We start from the raw sequence: 16,413 nt of genomic DNA, 5'->3' as shown, positions 1-16,413 counted from the left end.
CTGATACCACCCATATCACTGGCTTTGAATCAAGCTTTTGCTATCGATCCCAGTTATCTCGCATTGCTCACTGATAATACGGCTCTTAATATCTTCATGACAGTGTCGGACAACACCGATACCGTCCTACACAAGCTGACTATCCAATACAGGATGGATCCTGGCTTCCCCGACAACATTCAATATAGATTGTTTATAGTACTTTAATATCACAGGCTCCATTCAACTCGACACTATAGGTCCCGAAGACACGATGCTGAGATAATATCTCATTATTGATATCAACGTGATTGACTACGTTATCTAGATCCCTCACTTCCCTGCAAGAGCATCACCCTACTCTATATGATGATGATACTATACTACATAGGCCGTCATGTCCAGGGATCATCCACCTCCCTTCTCCAGATCTCTTGCTTACCCCGCGCCAGCGGAAACTTACGATCTCTCTAGCTCCAACTCACAGCTCGGTAATCGCCGTCTCCGATAAGGCATACAAACAGACAAGCTATGATATTGTCCTTGGCGCAGCTGCAGCTCTAACCATGTGTGTTTGGGTCAGAGAATATCAAAGATGGCTTCGCCAGCAAATGTTCAAGATAATGAGTGGATACCCAGTGTTTTAGACCCTTATATCTTCCCTTGAAAGTTCAGATTTGCTCATATGTATATGCCCCGGACGCGGCTGGAAACTATCATTTGGGTGTACCATTGTCTCAACCGGCTAGTTATGTCCCATGAAAGAAATAAATACATCAGGTACTCACCTATCTTATATATCGAAGTAATGGAGTACCCAGTCAGAAGTATTGAACGCATCTTAGTATACTAACGAGTCTGTCTGTATCCTCAGGCATCATATCGTGATTCTCACATGCAGCAACCATGTTACATCGCGCGTTTTGGCCACATATTAGACCACTCCCCATATGGCATGAGGTTTCAGTGCCACTGTTCACAACTCAAAATTTTAGCATTCACATAACCATCCTCCTCGCCCTCTCTCACACTCCAACCCATAATTGAACCCAACCCAAACACTCCAAGCAGTACTTGTATACACACCAGTAACCTCCACGAAGACACCAGGAAACATAAGATGCCCTAATCCGAACCTTAAGTGGATCAACCCCGACCCATAATCCCCACCCGCATGCAAAAAAACCCGCCACAGAAGTTCCACAGCCAGCACCTCGGCAGCTCAGCTTAAGTCCTTACCGCTAAACTCCCTCTCCATTTTCAAGGGGTTGCATAAAGCGCGTTGCTTGTGGAATTGTCATGTATAGTAATCTGCCACGACCTGAATCACTGAGGTACTGTGTTCGGGTACGGCTTGAGTATCCGTTTGACGATTTGTATAACATGGTCTGTTAAGAGTTGACTGCTTCCTTCCGATGAGTCAGCGGCTTTTTGCCACTGTTCCCCATCGTCCTGCTGATATTTACGGGACAGTTCCATGTTCGGTCGGTTTCATGGTCGGGCCTGGGTGGAGAGAGAAATTTGCACGGGTCCGGCTTGCCGAGCCGGTTGCATAATTCTTGGGCTCGGTCGGGATCATTATTTTGCCGGATATCTCCTAGAAGATAGGTTGCTTTATTTGGTATGAAGGTACTCAAGGCAAGTTCAATACCGTCTGGCTTGGTAGGTAGTCTTTGGTAATCTATGGCCTTTCTTTCTGTCCCACAAAATCGCAGATACCAGAGTTTTATTTACAGCTGCAGTTGAATCGTGGTACAGCCCGGCTGCTGTAGTACTCTCAAGCAAAACAGAAAATTGTAACGGAGAACGCTAACGAGTATAAATGGTCATGAAAATCAACATGTATATACACCATCCTCATACCCGGAGTGCGCCATTAAGAATGAAATTATTTACAGTTTAGCAAGCATCTTGTGGCCCTTCTGCAGCAGATCAGAGGCATCATTAACAAGCTCATCAACAATAGCCTTGGCAGACTTCTTCTCGTTGACAACAGCAGCAACCTTGCCCATCAGGAAGGGACGGGCGTTGTCCAGGGTGTCGTCGTCAACGTCATCGGGCAGGTTCTCCATGTCGTGCTCGACAGGGATGATACCCTTGGAGGTCAATTGCTTGATCTCCTCCTGGCGGTTCTCTTCCCAGTTCTTGATGTAGGCGTTGTTGCGAACACGAAGGGGACGACCCTATAAACTGGTTAGCGAGAATGTACACGTCGTGGAATGCCCGAAAACCTACAGTGAAGATAATGGTGCGGACATTGTCCTCGAATCCGGCAGTGCGAACGGCTCCTGGTGAGCAACGGGAGCACCAGCCTCATCGGACAGGATGAAGCGAGTACCGATCCAGACAGCAGAGGCACCAAGCATAAGAGCAGCGGCAACCGAGTTACCGTTGAACAAACCACCTGCGGCGACGACCTGCACGGGCTGACCAGTCAAGGGGCTCTTCTTGCCTTGACACAGCTTGGCAACGGTAGGGATGAGGACGGTAGTCGGAACATCACCAGTGTGACCACCACCTTCACCACCCTGGGCGCAGATGATATCTACACCAACATCAAGAGCCTTCTGAACGTGCTTGGGGTGTCCGATCATGTTCATGCACAGGATGCCAGCACCGTGGAGCTTCTCCACGACATGCTTGGGAGGGACACCGACGGCCGAAACGAATAAGCGAGCACCGCTCTCAATGATGATATCCACAAGCTCGTCAAGCTTTCCCTTGGTGTAGTCGTAGCTGAGGCCCGGTTGGTTAGCATTTTCGCATCCCACAAGGAGTCCTAGGTACAGGGAAGCTTACTTGGTCTTTCGTGCACTTCCTCCGACCTGCGGAAGCAAAAGGTCGACACCGAAAGGCGCATTCTTGTCGTTCAAGTAGCTCTTGAGCTCTGCAATCTGTTCACGAAGCATGTCGGGAGTGTAGCCAACACCACCGATGACACCGAGGCCACCGGCGTTGGTGACCGCTGCGGCCAACTTAGGACCGGCGGCCACGTTCATACCTGCCAGCAGGATAGGGTGTTGGATCTTGAGCAGATCCGTGATGGTAGTACGGATTTTCTCTGTCGAAACCTGCGATTAGCAAATCTATCCAGGCGGATTGCCACAGCTCTCAATCACATGATGGAAGGGCAGAAAGACGGTGGGAGCTTACGAGGAGAAGCCATGGTTGAGGGTGGGACGTTAGAAGAGAAAGCAACCGAGAATCAAAAAGTAGATGTAGTGAAGATGATCAGGAACGATAATATGTGGAGAGCATGGAGAAACAAGTCCTAAATATAGGAGAAGAAGAGGATACGGCGAACCGAGGAGGAAGCATGAAGATGACAGCCTCGGTTGCAACTTTGACACGGGACCTCCGAATGAACTTAATTACCCCATAGTTACCAGCGCTTTTTGGGTTTAGTGCTTGACTGGTCGGCCGATTCACAGGCGGGGTTTCAGAAGTTTATTAGTCACCCGGCTGAGCTCTGCCTCAGGTGTCGTGCATCAGCTGATTCTGCTGCCGAAAAAGCACCCGAACCCATGCATGACGTATGACCTGAACTTTTTATTTGGACGAGTCATAGAAGATCTACTGATAGACGCCAGGGCTGCACATTTCTCAGAAAGTATGAGACCAGTGTCAATCAAGAATTGGCATCCCAATGCTGCATCCCTAACCTTAACCATTCCGCGCTGTGGGCCATGGCCTTCTCTCAATTCAGGCTTGTTTCCAACCCTGCGACACAGCAAGGTCTGTGTGCCGGTCTATAGGAGATTCTGCGCGGGCCCGACAACGAGGCAGGTCTTCTTTGACAATATTCGTGATAAACTCTCTCCTCTAACATACTGGTAGAAATCTGTCTATCTGTGGTACAAGTATGTTACTTCAATTGCGTTTATAAGTGCTCGCTACGGCCAAATCCGGTCGTCAGTTCCTCCGGAGTACAACTGAAACCTGTTTCCAATCAAGCATCAGCTTGTACCATACCGCCTTTATGTAGCCACAGAAACTAATACTTTGTGTATCAGATCTCGGAGTGGCTGGACGACGTGATAGTCGGGCGTGTCCAAAGCTAATGTGGGCAGCTCCAGCCATGGATCTCTAAGATCGTCCGCATCCACCAGGGGCGTTTCCACTAGCTCATTGAATTCATTCAATACCAGGATGAATCCGTGTAATCCTCCGCTTCATCGGGCTTTTATAGCCCTCGGAAGCAATGTCGGAGAGCGGGTAGAGATGATTGAGAAGGCATGCTCCGAAATGGAGAGAGCCAATATCAGAGTTAGGCGGACAAGTTCGCTGTTCGAGACCGCTCCCATGTATGTCCTCGATCAAGATCCGTTCATGAACGGGGTTTGCGAGGTCAGTCACCATCTAGTGTAGCTGTGAACTGTGCAAGCTCTTCTAACTCCCAACTGGTAGGTGGAAACCAGCTTAGCACCTCTGGAGCTCCTCGATACCCTCCAATCGATTGAGATTGGACTAGGAAGGAAGAAGCTGATCGACAAGGGCCCCCGGTCCATCGATCTTGATCTCCTCCTCTACGATCAACAGATCTTCTCCCATGACCGCCTCAACATCCCTCACAAGCTAATGCTCGAACGGGATTTTGTACTACGCCCTCTCTGCCAGTAAGTGCCGTACAAGCCATACCACAAATCAGAGACCTAACAACAACCCACCAGACTCATCCCTCACGAACGACCCCCATTCCCAGGTCACAGTACAAACTATCTTTCCCATCTCAAATCTCTCCCTCCACCAGACCCTACCCCCCATGCCACAACCTACATATCCAAGAACTTCCCCCCACTGCACTCCACTAAACCCAACCGCCCAACCCACATTATGGCCATCCTAAACCTAACCCCCGACTCCTTCTCCGACGGCGGCACACACTCCCCAACAGACCTAACCACCCTAACCAACACCGTCCGCAACTTCATCGCCTCCGGCGCCACAATCATCGACATCGGCGGCGAAAGCACCCGCCCAGGCTCCGTCCCCGTCGGCGAAGCCGAAGAACTAGCCCGGGTCATCCCCGCAATCCGACACATCCGCAGCTCGATCCCCGAAGCCGCCAACATCGCCATCAGCATTGACACATACCGTGCGCGCGTCGCCGAGGAAGCCTGCGCCGCAGGCGCAGACATCATTAACGACGTCTCCGCCGGCCTCCTGGACCCAGCCATGCTCCCTACCATGGCGCGCACTGGCAAATCGGTCATCCTCATGCACATGCGCGGCACGCCGTCCACCATGACCCAGCTAACGGACTACCCCAACGGCGTGGTCGAGGACGTGAGCGCCGAGCTCCTCGAGCGCATTGCCGCCGCCGAAGCAGCGGGCATCCGTCGTTGGCGAATGATCCTAGACCCCGGGCTTGGGTTCGCGAAGAACCAGCCCCACGATCTGACTATCCTGCGTGATCTGCAGAAATTCCGCACGGGCGTCCAGGGACTAGAGTACTTCCCGTGGTTGATGGGACCTAGTCGGAAGAGGTTCATTGGGAGGCTTACTGGTGTTGAGAAGGCTAGTGAGCGGAACTGGGGCACGGCTGCTACTGTCACGGCTAGTGTTGCTGGTGGGGCGGATATTGTCCGCGTTCATGATGTTAAGGAGATGTGGCAGGTGGCTAAGGTTGCGGATGCTATTTACCGGGTGGATGAGTAGGGGTTCGTTCTATGTGTGGGGATGGTGGGGATGTGGAATGGTTGAGGCATGTGCCTGACACTTGTGTATTTTCAACAATATCGAGATCTTGTAGGATAGAGTGATCATCATCAACTTGTATGATACAAAAAGGTAATATATGACTTTTCGGGTGTGTTGGGTTTGGGTTTTGTAGGAAATGTCTGGTCTATTCTATATCTGTTGTTGGAGTTATGGCATGTATCAAAGGTAATCATCTTCTATTTTTATGCCTTGCCTGCAGTAGATACCTGGTTCAACTATGAATGGCCGCTACAAGGTAGAATTATTCTAAATTTTGAAATATCTGGTTTTAATTGACAAAAAACGCCTAGCACTACCTAAGAAACAAAAAAGAGGATATACAGTAACCATAGCAAATCAAAGATGATATTCAATGAAGATGCCAATTTAAAAGATGTTCGAATAACTCAGAATCACAAGCAATTAACAAGAGAGAAGCCGACCTCCCCGCTCCGTAACTCGGCCTGTAGAAAGCCGAACGCTTTCCCGGCCAGAGTACTCGCAGTCGGCAGGATTGAAATTGGGCCGAGGTTGTGTTCGCGAGGATATCTTTCTAAAGGGATAGGGATAAGAACGCCGCCAAAGTGATAGGCAATGAACTGGCTAATCATGGCAAAGTAACGGTGTCCGAAGGTGGAAATTTAAAAAGGTTGCCGCGGTATTGATAGGTTGGGTGCATCAGTTTAGCTGTTCATGTAGTTACGTATGGCGCCTAGATTTTGATGTCAGTAGGAGGTAGGTGATCAAAGGTAGGGTAACTAACCTTGCAGTTTGACGGCACTGTCTCCGACGAGTTGTGTAAGGTTCTCGAGATCGTCTCCTGCTGTCATGCCAAAACGACGAACAAAGTCCTTGGCCGCAGTTTCCAGGTCTCCGTATCCATCATCGCCAGCGGGGAGATCATCTTCAGGTCGGCCAAAGTAAGAGTTGCTGGAAATAGAGGTGGCGCCATCGAATTGGCGGAGACGCTCCTTAGCCTCGGCCTGGGCTGAGGGATCGAATCTTTCACGGCCGAAGAACTCATCAGACGAGATACCCTTCTGGGCACCAAACCTGGACTTGGTCTGGCTAAGTTCCTCCTCTGTATGATCCGTTAGCATGTGCAGTTAATTCGAAGATGACAATAGTAAACACACCATCAGCAGCTGACCGAGCAGGAGCGACCGAGCCAAAGCCCAGCTTCTTCGGAGCGGCAGGTTTCGAACCAGCAGTCTGGCCAAATCCTAGACGTCCGATGCCCATTCCCAGACGCTCTACATCGCTAGAGTTACGCTCGTGGGACTTTCTGGCGGCGCTGGGGCTGATTGGCGTGGGGGCGGCAATAGGCGTAGCTCCCGTAGTCGTACTCTTAGCCTTGGCCTCGGCCTCGGCCTGTTCAGCCTCAGGGTCATATCCAAGCTTCTCAATGCGCTCGGCTTCTTCCTTGGCCTTCCTTTCTGCTTCATCGAAGTCGATGGCCTCAGCTGCGCCGATCTTCTTAGCCCCCAACTTGGGTGCCTTCTTGGCGCCCAACACACTGCCCTTCTTTGCGGAACTAGCCGTCGTAGTCTTCCGGACAGTCGTGCTAGCCCTGATAGCAGCGGGGGCAGGAGAGCTTTCCTTGTCGGAGGCGGAAAGGGGAGACTTGGAGCGCGAGCCATTTGCACCTGCATTCAAGAATGGAGACGCAGTGCGGCTAACCACCGGGGGGGTTCCTGTGCGTGAGGGAGGGTTGCTTGGGCGCTTGATCGAGGGCTTATCCCAGGAAGAGAAGAAGTCATCGTCAGCATCGCCGGCAGGCGTGCTGGAGCCGTTGGACGGGGTGCCAGCGGGAACGTCCGTAATCACGACCTCTTCGGGGTATCTGTGAAGAAAAGCAAGGTAAGCATCTAGTAGTAGAGTGATATGCATAGACAACATGGTACATACTGCTCGGCGTCCTGCGCAGCCCGCCTCTTCAATTCTTCCTTGTACTTCACGGCAGCATTGCAAGTATACTTGACCTTAGTGTCCTTGCTAGCCAGGGCGGCGGAACCTCCATGCGACTGGAAATACTTGGTGGCAGACTCATTTCCACCAACCTTCATAAGCCGAAGTTGCTCCCATTGCCATTCTGCAAGCATCCATTAGTACCAAAACTGAAGACATATCTGGGGTAGACGGTGGTGCATACGGTCGAGGTTTGTGGAACGAACGAAGGAAATGTGGACACCCAGGTTACGGTGGTGGGCCGAGCAGTCGAGACACAGGTAGATACCGAAAGGCACCGACGACCATGTAGGATTTTTGGAGCCGCAATCAAAACAGATCTATGAGGCTGAAGTCAGCGAACTTGGCCAATTTCTAGACCGGTGGGGAGGGGTTGCGCGCACCTTGTTTGCGGGCTTTAGTTTGAGCTTCTCAAATATTTTTTGAGACTCCGCCTTGGTGGCACTCATTGTGAGACGAGTCGGACGAAACGGGTCCTGAACGAAGTAGAAACAAAGACGGTATAGGATGTCAGGACGTCCAGGGAGGAGGAAGAGGGATCCAAAATGCAATCGGGAGAACGAACGTGGTCGGAATCGTTTTGGACTCCCGGGCGGAAGTTACAAATTACTGTAACTTTTAAATTTGCCGCCGTGCTTAAAGGGGAAGATGATAGACCCAATTCTGAAACCTTGCAAAAAAGATGTCTTACCCTTGTATTCATCTCAATAGGATCCACATTTAATACGTTCAAGCCAAGCAATGGTATCAGATACAAGGCTAAATATGGATGTCTTCACACCTTCTGTTCGCACTGCGTATTGCAATTACAGCTGTACTCGGACCCTTCCGGAAATTTTCACCAGAGCGGAAGGCATCCACGTGACCCACCCGTCTCCCCACATGGACCGAGTCTCATTGAATGCCGACCACGGCTCAGCACATGGAATTTTATGAGATCATTCAGCAGTTCGTGCTCGAATCTCCCATGCTCACGACTGCCGTGCGATACACTTTGATCCGACGGGAACCCGGGTGATGTTCGATATCCCACAATGAGTGCATACCTCCTACCCAGACCTTCCTTGACCCGGGCCTCGTCTGCCCTGCTCTTGCGCCCTGGATTTCCCCGCACGGTCGAGTTGACGCGGTGCTATGCGACTCACGGCGATCTCGGGGGCGGCTCAGGGCCAAGCTCGACCCCGAGACGGAGGAATGTGACCGTGCTATCCGATGATGGGCGATATGAATGGGGAGAACTGTCGGGCCGGGAAAAGGTTGCGCGCGCTACTCAGCAGTCGTTCAACTTTGTGATCATATTGGTTGGTGCGGCGTTGACGGTTAGTGAGATCCGAGTGGGCAACATTCTTGCTCATGGACCATTCAAGATGCCTGTTGGATACAGAACTGATATATGGGTAGGGTGGTGTAGGTTACTTGCTTTACTCAGAGGTTTTCTCCCCGAATAGCCGGACATGGCAGTACGAGAAGGCAGTTGAACGCATCTTGGACGACACTCGGTGTACGGACATTCTGGGAGACCGAAGGGAAATCAAGGCATACGGAGAAAGCACTTCGAATAAATGGGCGCGGAATCGTCCTATCGCGTGAGTACCCTGTTTTTCTCGGTTCGTTACGTATCAGAGATGCTAACTTCGTATAAAGAACCTCCATCGAGAAGGATCGTTTAGGTCGCGAACATATGAGAATGAACTTCCATGTACGTTGCGCCATTCCTAAGATGATACGTGCATGACTAACTGTCACCGCGCAGGTTGAGGGGCCACGTAACCAAGGAATTGTACACGTCCACATGATTAAGCCACTTGATAAGAACGAGTGGGAATATCAGCTTCTCGCATTGGATGTTAAGGGTAAGTAATAAATAATCTCAGACATATACAATCTCAAGCTAAGACTTTTACGCAGGTCACTCTCGAGTCATCCTTGAGCAAGCTCGCGAGAAGCCTGGAGTCGGACAAGCATTGAAGATATTTGGCATACAGTGGCGATAGACCAAGCCCTTGTCAAAATACAATATCTGTGCTTTGCCAGGCAACCTTGACATATATTAGTCCTCTTTTACACTGGCTGGCCAATACCGGAAGTGCGAGCTAGATATTGCCGTCTTCAGCCGACGCAAACCAGTCGACATGATCAGTTCCTGTCATTTGGTTCTCCGATGGTCTTCAAGTTTGAAAGGATAGCTTCAAGCTTGTAACAGACGTAAGTCATTATACTTGGGTGGGTTGTGTCTTCCTATGGCTTCTTTATGCCATAGCACCACAGTTACACCCGTGTTGTACTATAGAAAACCCATACTTGGGCATGTATTCATAAAGCATTTTCCAGCATATCAAGTCCACGAGAGCTTAGCGGCAATTTCACGGGAAATCAAACAATGCAATGGCTATTTTCAATACATAAAGATTAACATGAGAAACATAAAACGTATACATCAAGCTTTAGTCTCGTCATATCCGAGGACCCTCCAGGATTGTCTTCGCAGCATCTGTCGTCCACCAACTCTTGCCCTGCTCACCAGGGAAGGCAAACTCCTCCATACTCTCGGGCTTCATCTCCACACTGTATCCAGGCTCCAGGGGGGTAACATAGTAACCATCCTTGACACTGGAGGGGTGCACGAAGTGCTCGTGCAGATGGTCGACATACTCCAGGACACTCTTCTTACCACTCACAACCACGTAGTCGATCGTGCTAAGATGTTGAGTGTACTCAGGCAAGCCGACACCACCCGAGTGAGGGACGATAGGGACACCGAATTTGCGAGCAAGCAGGAGGATAGCGAGGACCTCGTTGACACCGCCGACACGGCAAGCATCAGCCTGGAGAACAGTCAAGGCTCCTGCCTGCAGAAGCTGCTTGAAGATCACGCGGTTCTGGCACATCTCTCCGGTGGCGACGCCAATGGGGCCGTGTGGGGTGTTCTCGAGTGCCTTCTTAATAGCGGCGTGGCCGAGGATATCGTCGGGGGAGGTGGGCTCTTCAATGAACCAGGGCTTGAACTCGGCGAGCTCTTGCATCCAGCTGATAGCCTCAGGCACAGACCAGACCTGTTCATAACAGTTAGTTAATCATGTAAGAGAGAGAGATAGGTTTCGATAATGGTCGGCTCACCTGGTTAGCATCCACCATCAGAATGTTACCCTGGTCATAGCCAATGGCCTCACGGGCAATGCGCAACCGCCTCTTATCGTCTTCGATATTACCTCCAACCTTCAGCTTGAAGTGCCTGTAGCCCTGTTGAACGGTCTCACGTAGAAGAGCCTTCAGCTTCTCCTCGCTGTATCCCAGCCATCCGGCACTAGTCGTGTAAGCAGGCACAGCACGGCTCTGCTCGGCCTCCTTGATACGCTCTTCCTTGCCACCCTCCACCTCCTTGAGCAATGCAATGGCCTCTTCAGGAGTGATAGCATCAGTGATATACCGGAAGTCAATGCAGCGGACGAACTCTTCGGGGGTCATCTCCGCCACGATCCGCCAGACGGGCTTGCCGAGTGTCTTCGCCCACAAGTCCCAGAGTGCATTGACGACAGCTCCCAGGGCAAGGTGGATCACACCCTTCTCAGGACCAATCCAGCGCAGCTGGCTGTCGGATACTAGATGGCGCCATGTCTTGCCCCAGTTGGCTGTGAGCTCGTCCAGGTCCTTTCCAACGACGAGTGGGGCGAGAAGGGAGATGGCGGCGCAGACGATCTCGTTTCCACGCCCGATGGTGAAGGTCTATTGATGGGAGGTGTTAGTGTTGTCGCTATTGCGGTGGGTATTGCATGATCCACATACCATGCCATGTCCTGCGTGCGGGGAGTCAGTGTAGAGGATACAGTAGGCTGCGGAGTAGTCGCCCGCTGCATTCATGGCATCGGAGCCAGTCTTGTCCAGGGATGTCTGTTCTTTGAGTCAGTAATTGAAGAGTAGTTGCATCGGATCTGGAAGCAGCCTCTGACTTACCGGAAACCGCACATCCCGGGTAGTGAAGCCTGTGATTTTCACCATTGTGTAGGGTATATTTATAGACGGAGAGGAACAGAGGGCCAATTGAGCTACTCAAAGTAAGACTCAAGCTCTAGTCGTAGGCGGAAGAATTGCAATCGCTTTTTCTTTAAGATGCGGGGGTGGTCATACAATGTAGTGTATGAAACGAAGAGCGATCTATACAAAGTCCAGGTAGAAGCCAAACAGAGAAACTGAGCAGAGATATCTCTTGCGCAAGGAATGAAATAAACACGAAGGAAAAATCCAAGTCACAGACGGGGCAAAAGGCGCAAGATATACGGCCCTCACCCCTCCTCCCCTCCAGGCTAAAAAGGGAAATACATTGGATTGCGCTGGACTAATTCTCCCGATACTGTGGGGAACTAACCGTCATTGGCGGAGGAATTCTTCCACCCCATGGGTGCGATTCTTCCACCACTCAGCGTGTGCGATTTCAGTCGGGCCGCCTCCGTGTTCCTGATTACATTAACCAGCCATCTGATTGTACTGTAGTAGAATGATACGGTTCGTAATGCCGGCCAGCTGCGGCAGATCTCCCTCCGTGCATTCGATCGGCTGTAGATATACCTCTCTACATGTATCACGCCTACAATTTAGTAGTGTACAAGCCTTCAATAGGTATGAGTCCCGTAAAACTATTTTTACATGCTCTAGCGACAGACAAGCCTGCAAACATTCCATATACCGAATGCAATGTAGTTTGTGCCTCCAAAAGGCGGATATCAATTTAAAAGTACTGGTACCTTGATGTAGTAATAATGTGGTGTCGTGAAACAAGACTGCTACCCTCCCTAGACTTGATTGACCCGGTCCGATCTGGGCTTTGCCCAGCATCCAGAGGTCTTCTAACCAGATAGGCCTCTCTTCTCGCTTTCGGAGAAGAAAATGATCATTCGCCAGAGCTTCCGCACCAAGACTTCTGCTTCTTCGTCGAGAGCCTAGGAAACCAAAGTTAGACACAGGAATAGATCGGCAAAAACAAAACCGTAATGAAGATATACTCACCTCCTCCAGTTGTTCCACCAGCTCTTGGGGATTTCCGTGCTTTCGAACATGCTCTTCCACCACATCCACCAGCATCTGCTCCTGAACTCCCAAATATTCGACAATCTTCTTTTCCACGAAGGGCTTGAGTTGTTCGCTGACCACATTTTCGTCCACAAACTCCCACTTGACTTCCCAGTTCCACAAGCCTTCCTTCTCGGTGGGAATTTCGGCGGCCAGTTGTCGGGCAGCTTGCGCCCGCTCCTCCTCGCTGAGCCCAGCAGCCTCCGCAGCGCTGTCGAACTTGATCGGGATGAGAGGACGTCTTGCCGTGGCTTCCGGCTCTTCTTCGTCTTCCAGCAATCCTTCGACTTCGGCAACGGTCCGGCGGCTGGTTGCAGCCTGAGCCTTCTGTGCCGCAGCTCCAAGGGAGAGCTTGAAGCGCTGGGGTTCTCTGGGGGCCTGAGTCCGAGTCTCCAGCTCCTCTGCCTGGCGAGCAAGGAAGTCGTCTGCCATACCACGTGCTTGTTCCCGTTGTTGGACAGAGCGAGCCCGCTCTCGCTCTTCGGCAGCTCGGTCGGCCTCGTCCATACTAACCTCACGTGCTCGGAAAGCTGCACGACTGCGCAACCACGCGCCCCTATCCGCGTAGTAGTCGTGAGCCTTACGGCTAGCCTCCGCATCATCGTTCCATTCCCCGAAATGCTTATCAGCTTCTTCGCGGACTTCCTGCATTTTGGCTTCCTCCTCCTTATCCCGCTTCTTCTCTCGCTCTAAGGCGGCAGTCCTGCTCCGTTCGCGATTGAGCCAGCGTCGCTCCTGATCGAGGAATTGTTTCTCTGCTTCAACATCCTTCTTCTCTTGGCGGCGACGCTCCAGCTCTTCATCGCTCGCATCGGACTCTTCATCTTCACGATCAATGTAAATTGGAGCGCCATTCACAGAACCGCCGTTCACAAATGTCACACCCTTCTGGTAATCCTTCGGGATCTGCACGCCAAAACCCTTCGGGCCAGATGGCGCATTTGGCATGCTGCGGTCCCGAGGACCAAGAGGGATCCCGTTTGCCCCAGCAGCGGGTCCGCTTGGAGCCGAGGGAGGGGGGGAAGCTAGGCGGCTGATGCGAGAGCCTGAGTTACGTGCTCGTTCCATGGACTCGATCTCTTCCTCTCTCTTCAGACGCTCAATATCCCGACGGTTGCTTCTCTCACGGAAAGCTGCGATCTCCTTAGCAACCGTTTCCCTCATTTCTGGAGGGATATCAGATAGCTCATCTTCGACGGTGATGGGGATAGTGACAACTTCTGCCGATGCGCCATCTTGGCCCTCTGCATCCTTCATCGCAGTGTCCCCTTCACGGTCAATCGCCGAAACATCCTCTTTCTGGGTGGGCGATGACGGGTGGAACAAGTCCGAAAGGACGCTGGAGAGAGTCGAGCGCGCAGCATCTATGCGGGATTGCCGCTCCGCGGGGTCCTCCTCGCCTCTGCTAGCCTCATATTGCTCTAGGTATTTCAAGGAGCTCTCGTCAACGACAACCTGACGTAACCAAACCGTTAGAATCAACTCGTAACTTCCCCACATGCATAATACATACCAGTAGTTGGCTTCTCTCAATCTCACTATCTTCCTTGTCACCGCCCTCCGACGGCGTCTGTCTCTTCAAAGGTACTTCGACGTCCTTTAGTACTTCCACGGCTGTACCCAGACTCTCGGGGTCCTCGTACTCAGCGAAACCGAACTTGCACGGCTTTTCATCCGCATCCGTAGCACGGATCCAGCGCCTAAGATTCCCCGCAGACCGCAAAATCCTCTCAACACCCTCATCGCCACCAGCACCCTCCGTAATGCCCCCAACAAAGAGCGTCCGAACGATCTCATCCCTCGTCGGCGGCTGCAGCTGCATCATCGCATCGCGCACATTCTGGCGCTGGGTTTCCAAATTCGACGAGCCCAACCCGGCACGTCTTCCTGGGGCCTCGCGTTCCTTGCTAGTATCCGGGGTCGCTGACTTCGCCGGTCCCGACGTTCCCAGGCGAATCACGGGCGCGGAGAAATTGATGTTGGGCATATTCGGGGGCGGTTGGAAGTTCGCAGGGAAGCCCGCAGGACGGCCTGGCTGTTGAGCATTCGCTTGCTGCATCCCAGGCGGCGGAGTAGTTCCGGGGGCAGACATTCCGGGAGGGGGGCTGTATATTCATGATTAGGAGAATATCAGACAACAGGAGCCAGCCTAGTGGCACTTACCCATGCCGGGAGGAGCTCCCGGGTAGGCCCCGAAATCAGGTGGCCTTCCATATAGACCTGGAGCTTTAGGGTAGAGTCAGTAACCTGTAAACAGTCTAAAGACATGCAAGGTTGTTATTTGGGAGGTGTATCCTGCGTACCTTGGTAAGGATTATACATTGCGACGGGTTCGCAGCTCCAGTGCAACGGCAACGATCACGCAGGGAAAATTAAAAGGCTTCGACGGTCTCCAGTGTATGTTCGTGTAGGGAGACGAATAAGTTCAGGATGAATTGGTTATGATGTAGAATCTAAAGAAGACCGGATGAAACCGAAGGTTATCATGAGCACACCTCGATCTGGGAGAGGGAGATAGTGCTTCTGAGTTGGTTGGAGAAGTTCGCGACGGTTAGCACCGATTTGGTTGTTCAAAGTTCAGATGGTCCGTGCGTGATGTCTTGGCGCATCGGAGTAGAAGACAGCCCTAGGTAGAACTCTCAGGCTTCACTGAAGTTATAGTCTACAGTTATTTTGTTAGTCAATGAAATATTTAAAGTATCCAGACTGCTAATTCGGGAACTAAATGATATTACGCTCAGCCTCTTGAATGTTGTACTGTTATTCAACAGGTAAATGTATATATCTACAACTCAGACACCTGAATATCGGTGCAGCAAAGATTTCTACATTATAGACAAACCATCATGAGACCAAACTTACAACCAGAGCTTATAATACCTGGCACATGAATATATGAAGCAAAGTTCCCGAATAGCCGTTTCATAGATCTCTGGACAACATGTGTAGAGGATACAAGGAATATCGATCGAAGTATACAGTAATACAGTACTAGAACATAGGGTTCTTGCTATTACACGTCCTTTTGGAGACAACGCCAAGCATACATGCTGTAAATCGACAACAGAAAATCAATATTGCCCTGGACTTGGCCTGTAGAATCTATCATCTTGTCTGTGCGAGGGAATGTAGCAAACCCCCGTTGGAACGAAAAATCCAGTTCACTTCCTTAACCGATCAAACATTTAATGCCGCATTTGACGATATAGCAACTTGCGCCAACCTAATATCAATCAGCATCTGATCACGCAGAAAAAGAATTCCCGTTCATAGGATGGAGGATTCATACAGCTGATCCATTCGAAGGATCCTCACAATATTTAGCGCAGGCCTAAACAAAATGTCAGATGAGATTTGAGAGTTCTGAAGTCACCTTACCTCGCAATCATTTCGTGATTCCAAGTCCAACCTCTCAGTTGGACGGGCAAGCACAACTGCACCGAAGGCACACACTATCAGGGTAGAAAGTCTCATGCTGATCTCTAGACGAAGAAATGTGGATGGCGTTCAACAACCACACTGGGGACCAGCCCTTTTATAACTACATTCAGGGGACAATCCTGTATTCAGACCTTTTTTTTTGTTTTTGGAATTTCCGTCCAACTTAATGTGAATTTGCGGTGCCTATTCTAGATACGCATTCAGTACTCTATTGGAATCGGAGGCAACGGATATATTATCCAGAAAATGTGTGCAGGTTGC

The 16,413-nt window shown here is 51.0% G+C and overlaps 6 protein-coding genes across 6 annotated transcripts; 2 read left to right on the top strand and 4 right to left on the bottom strand.

Moving 5' to 3' along the window:
* Positions 1–1,795: 1,795 nt before the first annotated feature.
* On the bottom strand, positions 1,796–3,267 carry ANOM_004408 (nitronate monooxygenase). Its single transcript, XM_015549665.1, has 5 exons — positions 3,133–3,267; positions 2,779–3,040; positions 2,318–2,715; positions 2,215–2,267; positions 1,796–2,162 (listed from the first exon to the last, which is right to left on the bottom strand). Exons 1-5 carry the CDS (start codon positions 3,143–3,145, stop codon positions 1,872–1,874), a joined length of 1,017 nt encoding a protein of 338 aa, XP_015408460.1. The 5' UTR covers positions 3,146–3,267; the 3' UTR covers positions 1,796–1,871.
* A 764-nt stretch (positions 3,268–4,031) lies between these two features.
* Positions 4,032–5,637, top strand: ANOM_004407 (folic acid synthesis protein; the record flags this gene model as incomplete). The annotated part of the gene is made up of 3 exons (XM_015549664.1): positions 4,032–4,326; positions 4,387–4,595; positions 4,650–5,637. Coding segments are annotated over 3 exons (1,416 nt in total), but the record flags the coding sequence as incomplete, so codon positions are not given.
* Positions 5,638–5,985: 348 nt separating this feature from the next.
* Positions 5,986–8,096, bottom strand: ANOM_004406 (ADP-ribosylation factor GTPase-activating protein; the record flags this gene model as incomplete). Its single annotated transcript, XM_015549663.1, has 6 exons — positions 5,986–6,391; positions 6,443–6,760; positions 6,816–7,522; positions 7,588–7,771; positions 7,832–7,967; positions 8,031–8,096. 6 exons carry the CDS (start codon positions 8,094–8,096, stop codon positions 6,363–6,365), a joined length of 1,440 nt encoding a protein of 479 aa, XP_015408458.1. The 3' UTR covers positions 5,986–6,362.
* Positions 8,097–8,681: 585 nt separating this feature from the next.
* Positions 8,682–9,641, top strand: tim21 (the record flags this gene model as incomplete). The annotated part of the gene is made up of 5 exons (XM_015549662.1): positions 8,682–8,966; positions 9,049–9,233; positions 9,292–9,346; positions 9,401–9,500; positions 9,556–9,641. 5 exons carry the CDS (start codon positions 8,682–8,684, stop codon positions 9,639–9,641), a joined length of 711 nt encoding a protein of 236 aa, XP_015408470.1.
* Positions 9,642–10,100: 459 nt separating this feature from the next.
* Positions 10,101–11,688, bottom strand: ANOM_004404 (mandelate racemase/muconate lactonizing enzyme family protein; the record flags this gene model as incomplete). Its single annotated transcript, XM_015549661.1, has 4 exons — positions 10,101–10,700; positions 10,765–11,370; positions 11,431–11,535; positions 11,599–11,688. Coding segments are annotated over 4 exons (1,398 nt in total), but the record flags the coding sequence as incomplete, so codon positions are not given.
* Positions 11,689–12,312: 624 nt separating this feature from the next.
* ANOM_004403 (uncharacterized protein) lies at positions 12,313–15,221 on the bottom strand (the record flags this gene model as incomplete). Its single annotated transcript, XM_015549660.1, has 5 exons — positions 12,313–12,581; positions 12,649–14,166; positions 14,225–14,816; positions 14,871–14,937; positions 15,015–15,221. Coding segments are annotated over 5 exons (2,322 nt in total), but the record flags the coding sequence as incomplete, so codon positions are not given.
* Positions 15,222–16,413: the final 1,192 nt, after the last annotated feature.

Source organism: Aspergillus nomiae (assembly GCF_001204775.2).
Source record: "Aspergillus nomiae NRRL 13137 chromosome Unknown contig00078, whole genome shotgun sequence".
NCBI classification, from domain to species: domain Eukaryota; kingdom Fungi; phylum Ascomycota; class Eurotiomycetes; order Eurotiales; family Aspergillaceae; genus Aspergillus; species Aspergillus nomiae.
The sequence above is the reverse complement of the archived record's forward strand: the minus strand, read 5'-3'. Positions and strand labels throughout refer to the sequence as shown.

Excerpts from the sequence above, each read along its gene's own strand:
- ANOM_004408 (XM_015549665.1), bottom strand. Across the intron at positions 2,268-2,317 it reads TGCCTCTGCTGTCTGGATCG|GAGCCGTTCGCACTGCCGGA; the intron begins GTACTCGCTTCA and ends GTTGCTCACCAG. Across the intron at positions 2,163-2,214 it reads TCCGCACCATTATCTTCACT|GGTCGTCCCCTTCGTGTTCG; the intron begins GTAGGTTTTCGG and ends ACCAGTTTATAG.